This window comes from Bos javanicus, chromosome 6 (assembly GCF_032452875.1).
Source record: "Bos javanicus breed banteng chromosome 6, ARS-OSU_banteng_1.0, whole genome shotgun sequence".
Lineage (NCBI taxonomy): Eukaryota > Metazoa > Chordata > Mammalia > Artiodactyla > Bovidae > Bos > Bos javanicus.
Genome location: NC_083873.1, coordinates 115,833,318 through 115,847,733, shown reverse-complemented (window position 1 = coordinate 115,847,733; position 14,416 = coordinate 115,833,318). Strand labels below are relative to the sequence as shown.

The 14,416-nt window shown below is 46.2% G+C and overlaps 1 protein-coding gene across 2 annotated transcripts in view; it reads left to right on the top strand.

Moving 5' to 3' along the window:
- The window catches only part of HTT (huntingtin), a 125,511-nt gene that overhangs the window by 10,323 nt on the left and 100,772 nt on the right, over positions 1-14,416 (top strand). For both annotated transcript variants that reach the window (XM_061420970.1, XM_061420969.1), the window contains exon 2: positions 6,353-6,436. In XM_061420970.1, the coding sequence (XP_061276954.1) occupies positions 6,353-6,436 (84 nt within the window). The remainder of the gene's footprint in view (positions 1-6,352; positions 6,437-14,416) is intronic.

Genomic DNA, 14,416 nt, shown 5'->3' with positions numbered 1-14,416 from the left:
TGTGATGAGGGTAAAAGAGGAGAGTGAAAAAGCTGGTTTAAAACTCAACATTCAGAAAACTAAGATCATGGCATCTGGTCCCATCACTTCTTGGCAAATAGATGGGGAAACAATGGAAACAGTGACAGACTATATTTTCTTGGCTCTAAAATCACTGCAGATGGTAACTGCAGCCACAAAATTAAAAGATGCTTGCTCCTTGAAAGAAAAGCTATGAAAAACCTAGACAGTGTGTCAAAAATCAGAGACATTACTTTGCCGACAAAGGTCCGTCTAGTCAAAGCTATGGTTTCTCCAGTAGTTGTGTGGATGTGAGAGCTGGACCATAAAGAAGGCTGAGAGCAGAAGAATTGATGCTTTTGAACTGTGGTGCTGGAGAAGACTCTTGAGAGTCCCTTGGACTGCAGGGAGATCAAACAGTCAATCCTAAAGGAAATCAACCCTGAATATTCATTGGAAGGACTGATGCTGAAGCTGAAGTGCCAATAGTTTGGCCACCTGATGTGAAGAGTTGACTTACTGGAAAAGATCCTGATGCCGGGAAGGATTGAGGATGAGATGGTTGGATGGCATCACCAACTCAATGGACATGAGTTTGAGCAAACTCCAGATCATAAAAGACAGAGAAGTCTGGCATGCTGCAGTCCCTGGGGTCGTAAAGAGTCAGATGTGACTTAGTGACTGAACGACACCCACCACCTTGCAGATGGTGTTTATGTACAGGTTGCATCATTACCAAGTTAGAGGGGATGACAGTGGTTTGTTTTGATTTTGAAGGTGGAGTTTATAAAAAATGATTGAAAAGTCAGGACAGTTCTTACCCTGTTTTTCCAGTTCTCACCTTGTTCATCCAGTTCCTGCCGAGATCAGGGCAGTTCCATTTCAATTGCTTTGATTTCCATACTTACACCTTCCGTAGAAGCAGTCAGTTTGACATGTCAGTTCAACAGTTGAATCTAATTAAATCTCATGGGGGAATGAAATCGTTGTAGTTTTCTTAAACCGCCAAGTTGTTTATTGGACAGAAAAAGATGGGAAGGAGGTGTTTCAGGCAGGCACCAGGGAGGTATTTCCAGGGGCCAGAGCTCCCTGCAGGCTCCAGTACTGACCTGGGAAAGCTGGCTGAGACCAGGCCGCCCAGGGCCTGGTTAGGCCGCCTGGTGTTTGCACCATGGGGGATTGTTCGTTGCTTTTGCAGCTGTGTTGCTGCCCTGACATCCTTCAGGGTATGGTATTGGATGGATTTTTTTTTTTTTTTTCAGTTTTCTGATATTTTTGGCTAACGTCTCTATGTTGGGGTGTCTGAGGATGAAGTCTGGTCTTCAGACTTTAAAATATCCACTTTAAAATGTGGGTATTCTTCAGTGTGATAAAAGGCAATTTTGTTGGATAATTCTTTATGTAGCAATCAGATGGTTTGTTTTTATGCTCCTCACCCAAGATAGGTGCGTCCATGCGCGCTCAGTTGTGTCCGACTCTTCGTGACCCCACGGACTGTAGCCCCCCAGGCTCCTCTGTCCATGGAGTTATCTAGGCGAGAATACTGGAGTGGTTGTCATTTCCTCCTCCAGGGGATCTTCTCTCCCCAGGGATCAGACCACACCTCTTGCTTCTCCTGCGTTAATAGGCGGATTCTTTACCACTAGCACCACCTAGTAATTATTGTTTGAATTTTAATATAAGATCAGTAACCACTGAAGACCATCCATCTATCTACCTGAAGGATTTTATTATTTTAGAACTACCTGTTGAGTGCAGAAAAGACTAGAATTCAATCAGAGCAAATGTTTTCCCCCTCAAATCTGTGTGGATTGCTGGGAAGTGATTTTGGATGAGTTCGAAGAGATCTGAAACGTGTGCTTTCTTCGTAGCTGACCGTGATGGGACGTGTACTCACTCTTTCTGGCAGGAAAGTTGTGACAGTTAGGGTCACAGGCGGGCCTTCACTGACGTCTTGGTCACACCTGTGGGCTGCAGCTCAGACTCCACAAGCTGCTTGAGCTCAGTCCTGTGGGACTGCTCTTCATGGTCTCTTTTTTTTAAGCTTTGCTGTTCCTACTTCTCTTTCCATCTCTTGGTTTTGGAACTCCAGTTTAACATAATTATCATTTATCTTCCGAATCCTGTTTGTAAGACCGACTCAAGACTTTTGAGTCAGTTTTATTGTGCATTTAACCTACTCTTTGGGCTTCCCTGTGGCCGAGCTGGTAAAGAATCTGCCTGCAGTGCGGGAGACCTGGGTTCGATCCCTGGGTTGGGAAGATCCCCTGGAGAAGGGAACAGCTGCCCACTCCAGTGTTCTGGCCTGGAGAATCCTGTGGACTGAGTCCATGGGGTCGTCCACTCCTTTGTTGTCTGTGAAACTCCTGTCCAGTGTAGGTGCTGAGTGCCTGTGAGAGTCACGATGTGGCCCTTGCTCTCAGGGAGTCTGTCATCCCTGGAGAGGTAATCGTGGGAACGGTTACTTCCAAAGAGAGTGATCCAGGTGCCGGCTCATGACAGGGGCTGGGGCAGGAGCTGTGAGGGAATAGGGGAGGCTTTCGCAATGGCTCAGCAATAAAGAATCCACCTGTAATGCAAGAGAGGGAGATGCAGGTTTGATCCCCGGATCAGGAAGATCCCCTGGAGATGGGACGGCTGTCTGCTCCAGTATTCTTGTCTGGAAAACCCCATGGACAAAGGAACTTGGCGGCTACAGTCCATGGGGTTGCAAAGAGTCGGACAAGACACGCACACACACACACACACACATACACACACACACACATACACACACACACACACACACACACTTCTTTATCTCTATCCCCACAGGGAGCTCAGAGGAGGAGCTAGATGGAAGCAGACAACGCAGGAATGAACTTTTATTTTGGTGGGTGAGGTTAGTACTTGGTCTTCGGTTTTTCTCTCGTTTCATAAATTTTGCTCCAGTTTTAACACATGGGTCTTAAGGAAATCAGGCAGTGGGTTCAGAAAGCTGTGTCATTTTTTGTTACCTGTATTCTTGTGGCCCAGTCCACGTATGAGGAGAGAGACACAGTTCTTTTAAACTTGAGTTTGTGTGGATCACTTTTCTGCCGTAACAGCCATAAGTAGCGAGGTGCGCTCAGTTCAGCGTTTGTCAGCTGTTTCTGGCTGCTGTCCCCCAGGAGCTGTTTCAGAGCCCAGGGTGAGAGGCTGCCCACAGAGGGGCCGCTGCCTGTGGAGCTGGGAGACCAGGGTGTGGATGCGGCCCATTCAAGGCTTTTGGCGGATTTTCACTTTGGAAAGGAGCCATGGAGAAGAGAGTTAGTTTGCCTCCTAACGTATTGGGAGAGGTCAGCGTTCTTTAAGTTTCTTGATGACTTAAGGTCTTCAACTAGGCGAGCTGCCGTAGTCGAGACTTTAATGTGGTGGCTCAAAGAAGAGAGCATTTAAGCTCTCATAGTACTTTCTTTTTCAAATTGAGGTATAATATATACATACGCGCAGGCGCGCGCGCACACACACACACAAACACACACACACATATAGTTGCTGTTGTTCACTCCCTCAGTCATGTCTGACTCATTGCAACCCCATGGACTGCAGCACCCCAGGCTTCCCTGCCCTTCCCGATCTCCCAGAGTTTGTTTGCTCAAACCCATGTCCATCGAGTCAGTGATGCCATCCAAACATTTCATCCTCTGCCTTCCCCTTCTCCTCCTGCCCCCAGTCTTTCCCAATCTTTCCTGAGTCTCTCCCATCAGGAAGCTTCCATCAAAGGGCAGACAGAATGAAAACCACAATCACAGAAAACTAACCAGTCTGATCACATGACCCACAGCCTTGTCTAACTCAGTGAAACTGTGAGCCATGCCGTGTGGGGCCACCCGAGACGGACAGGTCACGGTGGAGAGTTCTGACAAATGTGATCCACTGGAGAAGGGAATGGAAAACCACTTCAGCATTCCTGCCTTGAGAACCCCATGGACAGTATGAAAAGGCAGCTTCAGCATCAGTCCTTCCGATGAATATTCAGAGTTGATCTCCTTTAGGATGGACTGGTTTGATCCCCTTGCAGTCCAAGGGACTCTCAAGAGTCTTCTCCAACACCACAGTTAAAAAGCATCAGTTCTTCGGTGCTCATCCTTCTTTATGGTCCAGCTTTCACATCTATACCTGCCCGCTGGAAAAACCATAGCCTTGACTAGATGGACCTTTGTTGGTAAAGGAATGTCTCTGCTTGTTAATATGCTGTCTAGGTTGGTTATAGCTTTTATTCCAAGGACCAAGCATCTTTTAATTTCGTGGCTGCAGTCACTGTCTACAGTGATTTTGGAGCCCAAGAAAATAAAGTCTGTCACTGTTTCCATCTTCTCCCCATCTATTTGCCATGAAGTGATGGGACTGGATGCCATGATCTTAGTTTTCTGAATGTTGAGTTTCAAACCAGCTTTTCACTCTCTCCTTTCACCTTCATCACAAGGCTCTTTAGTTCTTCTTCACTTTCTGCCATTAGGTTGGTGTCATCTGCATATCTGAGGTTATTTATATTTTTCCTAGCAGTCTTGATTCCAGTTTGTGCTTCATCCAGCCTGGTATTTCACATGGTGTACTCTGCATAGGAGCTAAATAAGCAGGGTGACAGTATACAGTCTTGACGTGCTCCTTTCCCGATTTTGGACCCAGTTCACTCATCAGCACCTTTTTTAGTGTGCTCTCCTCCCCTGCCAGGCCCTGGTAAATTTCAGATCAGTTTACTTTCCCTTAAAGGCAAAGATCGTGCGGCATAAGTTGAATCGTCCCTCTGTGCCTTGAAGCGGGTGCGTTGAGCTTCATCCTTGTGCGTTTCAGCGTTTGCTTCTTCGCCACCAGGCAGTGTTCCATCGCTCCGCTGCGCTCTTTGCCCACTGGGACATCTGGCTTGTCTCTGTCCCCGCACTGTTGAAGTGCGTGACTCCAGAGGGCGGGCGTGGCGGCCTCTGCCTCCTGCGGTCACTTGGGACCCGGGCTCCCTCCATCCTGCCACCCTGCAGCCTGCTTGTTGTCTTTGTCTGTATGTTCAAGAGCCAGGTGTTAGAAGTGTCTGTTCCAGGTGGGGAGCTAAAAGGAGGGGTGCTGCCCTAGGCAAGCCAGGGCGGAAGCTCCAGCCGCTGCTCGGTTCCCATTTTGTCGGCGAGAACAGTCACTTGTCTCTGCCTGCTGCGGGGAAGCCGGTCCGGGGGACTCCTCAGCAGGAAGCTTGTGTCTGAGAAGGGAAGCACGAGGTTTCGGTGGGTGAAGAGCGGCCCACAACACAGCTCATCAGCGAGTCTCTTTTAGGAAGGAAACTGGTGGGGGACGTGGTCACCTGTCCACGTGGTCAGAGACTTACTGGCTGGGTCGTGGGAGCCCCTCTCCGCACGCCACGGACTTGGCCTCTTATCCGGCCTGTCTTTCCTTCTCCTGGACCCTGACTTTTCGCTTTGGAGACTCTCCTTGTTCATGCTCTTCCCTGGCCACGTCTGAAGTGCCTCGTGAGGATGTGTCTTGGTTTGCACAGTTGGAAGAGTCTGTTCCTTCATGTGTTCTTTTTCGGAGCCTGAGGTTGCATTAGGGATTAAACGGAGGTGTTGGTCAGTTAGTATTTTAATTTCTTTGGCTCTTTGTTGAATTCCCTCAAAAACATAGTAGTCTTCTGGTCTCAGTATCTCCAGTTAGTACCATGTCCTGGTAGCTGTCAGACACTCGGATCCTTTTTTGGATGTGGTCATCAAGCCTGATTTATTTTCCGCTTCCTCTCTGGATCATCCCTGTCTTTTGTATTTCTCTGGTGCATACCTCAGAGACCGCTGAAGTCACAGGTTTGGGTGAGAAGCAAACATCTTTTATCTCATTTTCTTGACCAGTCTGTTCGTCTCCTTTTTAAACTTTGGGCTGAAAAATCTTACTAGGAGGCTTTTGAGAAAGGCTCTGGGCAGGGTACTTGTTTGTAGCCATCTGGGGTCATAGGAGCAATTAGCCATTGTGTTAATGCATTCTCTGGTACTTAATCGTGTGAGGCCGTGTGGTTTTGCACGGGGCTGCTGCGTAGAGGAGGCATGGGCTCCCTCTGTCCGCGCGATCCTGGGCGAGCCCTGTTGGCCCTGCAGCTTCTTCTGCTACAGCGGAGAAGGCAGGCGTGTTAGTGGCGCCCCTGGCTCTTCTGTGGAGCCCGGTCCTATAGGGGACCCAGGGATCGGCCCACCCCCACCTCTCTGACCTCAGGGCACCTTGCCCCAGCTCGGGGTGCCTGGGTTTACTCCTTGGAGTCAGGAAGCTGTGTTGAATGAATGAATGGTGAATGCCACGTAGAAACTGATGGAGTGGACAACACTAACTGCCTTTGCTCTTTTTTTTCCCCCTCTTTTAGAAAGAAAGAGCTCTCAGCCACCAAGAAAGACCGTGTGCACCACTGTCTGACCATCTGTGAAAACATAGTTGCTCAGTCTCTCAGGTAACTGCACTTCCAACTTGCTAGCGAAAATAGAACACTTCCGTGTTTTCATTCTGAACGGGCTAGAAGGTTCTTCGTTGCCCCAGTTGTTTGGAAACCTTTACGGGACCCCTCCCCCTTCTGGCCGTGGATGCGGAGGATTTCCAGACACTGTGCTGAGTAATACTTCTTGTAGTCGTACACCGTGTCGTTGTAACCATTAGGATAACCGAACAGCATGTTTGTATTTTTCTTAGTAACGGTGGTAGGAACAAGAGCCTGCCCAATTACCAGGGTCTCCTGGTGGTTTTTCTTCGGCGCTCTGCCCTGTCCGCCCTGTAGGGGTGCTCCCTGCTCATCACAGCTTTGGGACGGTGGGGTCATGAGCCTTGACCGGAGGCCCACCTCCCTGGCTCGGTCGTTCCTCTGGGGTGAGCAGGCAGCACCTTCTTGTATAGCTTATTTGCTGATTCTCCTTATTCTCCTTGCTTTTGATTGTCTGTCTTTTTTTCTGAGTACTGTTCCTCGTATCTGTGGGTGGTAGATATTTTAAGCCTGTCTTTGAATGAGTGAGTAGGGCACAGATGTGCTTATGGCTTCTGAACTCCATTACTCAGATGGGACATGTGAAATACTTCTCTGGGAGTAAATCATTCATGTTATTCTCCTGTTGGGAAGGGCTCTTTGTAATCTCTTAGAAAAACCTCTAAGAATAATTACCTTGGTTTTTGTACTGACAGAAATTTGGTGATTCATTTATTGTTAGTGGCACCTTGCCACTTGTATTTTATACTTTCGAAGTGATTTCATGTAGAGTATTTCATTTTAGTTGAACTCAATGCCATTTTGAAAGACAGTGTACGATTACTGTTTTTATCTAATTTGTAGAAATATTGTGGGAAGAAACGAAGTGACAATATGTGCTGAAAATAAAAATACAAAAATTCTGAGTTAGTATGCTATTGTAGAGCAATATTGCATAGGAGCCTGGAATGTCAAGTCCATGAATCAAGGCAAATTGGAAGTGGTCAAACAAGAGATGGCAAGAGTGAACGTTGACATTCTACAAATCAGCAAACTAAAATGGACTGGAATGGGTGAATTTAACTCAGATGACCATTATATCTACTACTGCAGGCAGGAATCCCTCAGAAGAAATGGAGTAGCCATCATGGTCAACAAAAAAGTTCGAAATGCAGTACTTGGATGCAGTCTCAAAAACGACACAATGATCTCTGTTCGTTTCCAAGGCAAACCATTCAATATCACAGTAATCCAAGTCTGTGCCCAACCAGTAACGCTGAAGAAGCTGAAGTTGAATGGTTCTATGAAGACCTACAAGACCTTTTAGAACTAACACCCAAAAAAGATGTCCTTTTCATTATAGGGGACTGGAATGCACAAGTAGGAAGTCAAGAAACACCTGGAGTAACAGGCAAATTTGGCCTTGGAATACGGAATGAAGCAGGGCAAAGACTAATAGAGTTTTGCCAAGAAAATGCACTGGTCATAGCAAACACCCTCTTCCAACAACACAAGAGAAGACTCTACACATGGACATTACCAGATGGTCAACACCAAAATCAGATTGATTATACTCTTTGCAGCCAAAGATGGAGAAGCTCTATACAGTCAACAAAAACAAGACCAGGAGCTGACTGTGGCTCAGATCATGAACTCCTTATTACCAAATTCAGACTTAAATTGAAGAAAGTAGGGAAAACCACTAGACCATTCAGGTATGACCTAAATCAAATTCCTTATGATTATACAGTGGAAGTGAGAAATAGATTTAAGGGCCTAGATCTGATAGATAGAGTGCCTGATGAACTATGGACTGAGGTTCGTGACATTGTACAGGAGACAGGGATCAAGACCATTCCCATGGGAAAGAAATGCAAAAAAGCAAAATGGCTGTCTGGGGAGGCCTTACAAATAGCTGTGAAAAGAAGAGAAGTGAAAAGCAAAGGAGAAAAGGAAAGATATAAGCATCTGAATGCAGAGTTCCAAAGAATAGCAAGAAGAGATAAGAAAGCCTTCCTCAGCGATCAATGCAAAGAAATAGAGGAAAACAACAGAATGGGAAAGACTAGAGATCTCTTCAAGAAAATTAGAGATACCAAGGGAACATTTCATGCAAAGATGGGCTCAATAAAGGACAGAAATGGTTTGGACCTAACAGAAGCAGAAGATATTAAGAAGAGGTGGCAAGAATACACAGAAGAACTGTACAAAAAAGATCTTCACGACCCAGATAATCACGATGGTGTGATCACTCACCTAGAGCCAGATATCCTGGAATGTGAAGTCAAGTGGGCCTTAGAAAGCATCACTACGAACAAAGCTAGTGGAGGTGATAGAATTCCAGTTGAGCTATTTCAGATCCTGAAAGATGATGCTGTGAAAGTGCTGCATTCGATATGCCAGCAAATTTGAACAACTCAGCAGTGGCCACAGGAGTGAAAAAGGTCAGTTTTCATTCCAATCCCAAAGAGAGGCAATGCCAAAGAATGCTCAAACTACCGCACAAATGCACTCATCTCACACGCTAGTAAAGTAATGCTCAAAATTCTCCAAGCCAGGCTTCAGCAATACGTGAACTGTGAACTTCCAGATATTCAAGCTAGTTTTAGAAAAGGCAGAGGAACCAGAGACCAAATTGCCAACATCTGCTGGATCATGGGAAAAGCAAGAGAGTTCCAGAAAAACATCTATTTCTGCTTTATTGACTATGCCAAAGCCTTTGACTGTGTGGATCACAATAAACTGGAAAATTCTGAGAGATGGGAATACCAGACCACCTGACCTGCCTCTTGAGAAATTTGTATGCAGGTCAGGACGCAACAGTTAGAACTGGACACTGAACAACAGACTGGTTCCAAATAGGAAAAGGAGTACATCAAGGCTGTATATTGTCACCCTGCTTATTTAACTTCTATGCAGAGTACATCATGAGAAACGCTGGGCTGGAAGAAACACAAGCTGGAATCAAGACTGCCAGGGGATATATCAATAACCTCAGATATGCAGATGACACCACCCTTATGGCAGAAAGTGAAGAGGAACTAAAAAGCCTCTTGATGAAGGTGAAAGAGGAGAGTGAAAAAGTTGGCTTAAAGCTCAACATTCAGAAAACGAATATCATGGCATCTGGTCCCATCACTTCATGGGAAATAGATGGGGCAACAGTGGAAACAGTGTCAGACTTTATTTTTGGGGGCTCCAAAATCACTGCAGATGGTGACTGCAGCCATGAAATTAAAAGACGCTTACTCCTTGGAAGAAAAGTTATGACCAACCTAGATAGCATATTGAAAAGCATAGACATTACTTTGCCAACAAAGGTTCATCTAGTCAAGGCTATGGTTTTTCCACTGGTCATGTATGGATGTGAGAGTTGAACTGTGAAGAAAGCTGAGTGCTGAAGAATTGATGCTTTTGAACTGTGGTGTTGGAGAAGACTCTTGAGAGTCCCTTGGACTGCAAGGAGATCCAACCAGTCCATTCTGAAGGAGATCAGCCCTGGGATTTCTTTGGAAGGAACGATGCTAAAGCTGAAACTCCAGTACTTTGGCCACCTCATGCGAAGAGTTGAGTCATTGGAAAAGACTCTGATGCTGGGAGGGATTGGGGGCAGGAGGAGAAGGGGACGACAGAGGATGAGATGGCTGGATGGCATCACTGACTCGATGGACGTGAGTCTGAGTGAACTCCGGGAGTTGGTGATGGACAGGGAGGCCTGGCGTGCTGCGATTCATGGAGTCGCGAAGAGTCGGACACGACTGAGCGACTGAACTGAACTGAACTGAACTGTAGAGAATAGTACTAATGAAAAGTAGGGGAAAAGGTTTGGATTCTGTCTCCACTCCGTATAAGCCAGGTGGCTTCAGACAAGGCTCACTTCTCGGAGTCCCTGTGGCCTCGTCTTTGATGTGTAAACGCAGTGTTCAGGGCTCTTGTGGGAGCAGCGACACCTGTGAGACGCTGCCGAGAGCTGCGTGAAAGTGCCCGTGAGCTCCTGCGAGGCAGAAACCCGTCCCCTGGTGGTGCATGCTGTCCTGCACACTGCCTTAGTCTTGTTTGAACGCCTGGCAGACCCCCGGGGCCTGCTGCTGCCCTAGCACAGCTGCGCTCACCTGACTTCCAGCATCCGGGTCTCAGGAAGCAGCACCTCACACTGAAAGCTTATGGACCCAGAAAATAGACCTTTTCCATTCTGAGTGCCTCATGCCTTATGCTTAGTTTGTTTCTTGATAATTCCCAATGGAATTGATGGAATGTTGGCTTAGATTCACATGTGTGTGTGAGTGTGTGAGAGTGAGTGTGTGTGTGTGTGAGTGTGTGAGTGTGAGTGTGTGTGTGTTCAGTTGCTCAGTCATGTCTGACTCTTTGCGACCCCGTGGACTGCAGCCCACCAGGCTCCTCTCATCCATGTGATTTTGCAGGCAGGAATCCTGGAGTAGATGCCATTTCCCTCCTCCAGTGGGTCTTCCCCACGCAGGAATCGAACCTGCCTCTCTGGTGTCTTCTGCAGTGGCAGGCAGAGCCTTTACCACTAGCACCGCCTGGGGAGTACACTGAGATATGTTAAGACTGGTTTCTGCTTCAGTTTGCCATCGTAAATCATGGTGATAGCTGTTAATAGTTCCTACATTCGCGTGTCTCTTGTGTTCATATGGAGTAATGCTAATGGTCTTCATGCTGCTTGTTCTATGTAGGATCATATTGATGGGATAGTTTTTGGACCCAGAGAGGCTGTCTTTGGTCGCATCATATCAGAGAACGTGTTTGTTTAAGATGCTCTCCATACTTTTCAAAAAGTTTGGATTGTAGCGCTGAAGTGGCTCTTCTGTTTACATACAGGGGTTCGGGAGGTCTGGGTGGCTGGCACTTCCTGTGGCCTGTCCTCTGCTGTAGCTGGTCTCTGGCACGTCTCTTAGCTTCTGTGAGGTACTGACGGTGTCTCTCGCAGGTTGTTTCAGGCAGTTGCTCGAGTCCTTGAGGTGTGTTGTGACTCAGCCTGCTTCAGCTCTGAATTTGGTGGTCTCTCCTGCTGCTTCCTAGATACGCACGAACATCAGAATCACCCAGATAATTTGTTGGAAATACAGGAACGAAGATAACCTCACTGCCCTCTTTCCCCAGCACTCTTCGTGTTTTCTGTCCACTGGAGGGTGAGGATTCGTTTTTAACTAGTTTCCTTTTGGGAGGAACTCGACATCCTCATCTGAACAAGTGTACTTGATAAGGTGATTGGGTAAAAATAAGTGTACAGGAATCTATAGATTTCCCATTCCCATATATTAGCGTAAATGTGTTAGAAAATATAATGCTTCAAGAATCAATTCCTAGTAGCACCAGCATATAATATTTCAAGGAATTGATGAGAGATATGCAGAAACCATGGAAGGACTGTATGGACTTCCCTGAAAGGGATGGGTGACTACTGCCCTTTCCACATGGGGACAGTTCCTTATCATAAAGTTAAACTTTCTCTAAATTAATTCACAAATTTAAAATGAGCTTGATGAGAATTCTAGTAGAAATATTTTTGAACTTGTTCATCTGCAAGAATAAATACATTGGTTTTAACAAGGAAAATCTGAAACCATCAGTAATTGGTGAGACCTGGTGTTCATGACATTAAAATAGCTGTTAGACATTAAAGAAGGTTCAGAATAGGAAGTGGGAAAGTGTATGTGTGTATGTGCAGATATGAATTTACGATAAAGGTAACGTATTAGTGTGGAAATGATGGATTACTGAACCAGTTCACTGTTTAGGGAAATATTCTTCATGTTGCAGGCAAACATAAATGCCAGATTAATTACCTGAGTGTACGAGAGCGAAATCATTACTCCAAAAAGAACATTTAAGCTTAGTCTGAGGAATGCTTACAATATAAAGGTAAAAAGTGTTTTATCTAGAATACAGTTCAGTATGTCAAAATCTACTTTAAACTGAAACTTAAATGCAACTTGGGGAAAGTTTTGATGGCATATGTGTCAAAGGTTTACTAGCTTCTGTAGAGAGAGATTGTAAATCATTCAGAAAAAGGCTGTCTTTCTAATAGGAAAACTGGGAAAACTGGGAATGGGCAGTGTGGAAAAGAAGAAACGTAACTGAGCCGGTAACCATAATAGCTGGCACTTATTTCATGCTTCCTGCGGAAAAATGTTCAGATTTACTAGCAATCACTGGAATGAGGCTAAAACAAAAATCAGAACATTGCTTTTTTACTTGTTAAATTTTCAGACATTAAAAAATACTCAGGATTTTTTCAGAGATGATACAGCTTTTTTAAAAGGCAACTTGGGGGATTTCACTGGCGGTCCAGGGGCTAAGACTTTGTGCTGCCGATGCAGGGGGCCCAGGTTCGATTCCTGGTCAGGGAACTAGATCCCGTGTGCCGCAGCTGAGACCCTGCACAGCCAAATAAATAAATACTAAACAAAAGGAAAGACAGTTTGGCCTGTTTGATTGAGGCATTTCGATTTGGGGGTTTCTCCTTAGGAGAGTGTCCAGTGACGCTGGTGCAGTGCTGGTCAGCCCATGAAACAGTGAAAGAGAATCTTCATGGCTTTACCTGCAGGGGGATTGAAACACTCAGTACGTTTATGGAAAGAAGTATTAGTTAACTTTATTAAAGATGATTTATAGATCTGTGAATAGATGATGTAATAATAATATAAAAATTAAATTTAAAAATTACGAAGGATTTTTGCTTCTGACTAAGATGGTTAGATGGCATCACCGACTCAATGGACATGAGTTTGAGCAAACTCTGGGAGAGAGTGGAGGACAGGGGAGCCTGGCATGCCACAGTCCATGGGGTCACAAAGAGTCAGACGTGACTGAGCGACTGAACAACGACAGGTTCATCATATCCCACAGAATGGGCGCATCTCCACGCTTCCTAGTTCGCCTTTCGTAGCCCAAGGCCACCATGGGGACGCTCCTCCCAGCTCCGAGCTTGCGGGCCCCGCCAGGCTCTGGGGTTGCAAAGACACGACTGAGCGACTTTCACTTTCACTTGATGGTAATATCAGCTTCCATCTGTTCAGGGCCAACATGATGAACCTCTTTCCATTGTCTTACTGTTAACCTATGTGAATCTTTACATTTAAAATGTATTTCTTATGGCAGCAAATATTGGGTTTTCTCATTTGATCAGAAAAATCTTCTACATTTCATGTCATTATTGATATAACTGGGTTTATTTTTTATTTTTTTGGCTTTAGCGGGTCTCAGCTGCAGCACACAGGGCTTAGCTGTCCTGCAACACGTGGGATCCTAGCTTCCTGACCAGGGGTTGAACCCATGTCCCCTGCATTAGAAGGCAGATTCTTAATCAACGAACCACCAGAAAAGTCCCTAAAGCTAGGTTTGAATCTGCAGTCTGCCACTGTGCTGTGACTTCCCTGTTTGGCACATATGCTCTTTAATTGCCCTTTTCTCTGTTTCTGCCTTCTGGATTAAATATCGTTTGGGTCAGCTTCAGTTATTTGTCTCACTGTTGGTCATGTTTCCCTGCTTCTTGGGAAGCATTCCTGACCATTTCTGATCAGATGCCAGACCTTATAACTTCTATCTTTTTGGGTGCTATACACTTTGCAATTCTGACGTTCCTGAAGCTTGCCCCGGAATGCAGCTGTGTTGCTCTGAAGGACTAGGGCCGTCCTGGGTTCTGCCTGCAGGCAGGATCAGAACAGCGTCTCACCTAGGGCTGAGCTTAGTCAGCTCTGTTGTGAAGGCAAAGCCTTCTGAGCAGCCGACCCAAGGCGCCAGAAGGATGAGGTTTCCCCTCTAGCTGGAAAAGCAGGAGCTCTTCCCGCACTTGGAGTTTCAGCACCTGCTCCCTCCAGCCCCTTCAGCTGACTCTACCCGCAGCCCCAGGCCACTGTCTGCAACAAGACTCAGCTGAGACCTGAGGGCCCCGCGCATCTCGGGGTCTCTCTGTGCAGCTCGCCCCTCTCTGGTCATCCCCCAGTGGACCCAGCC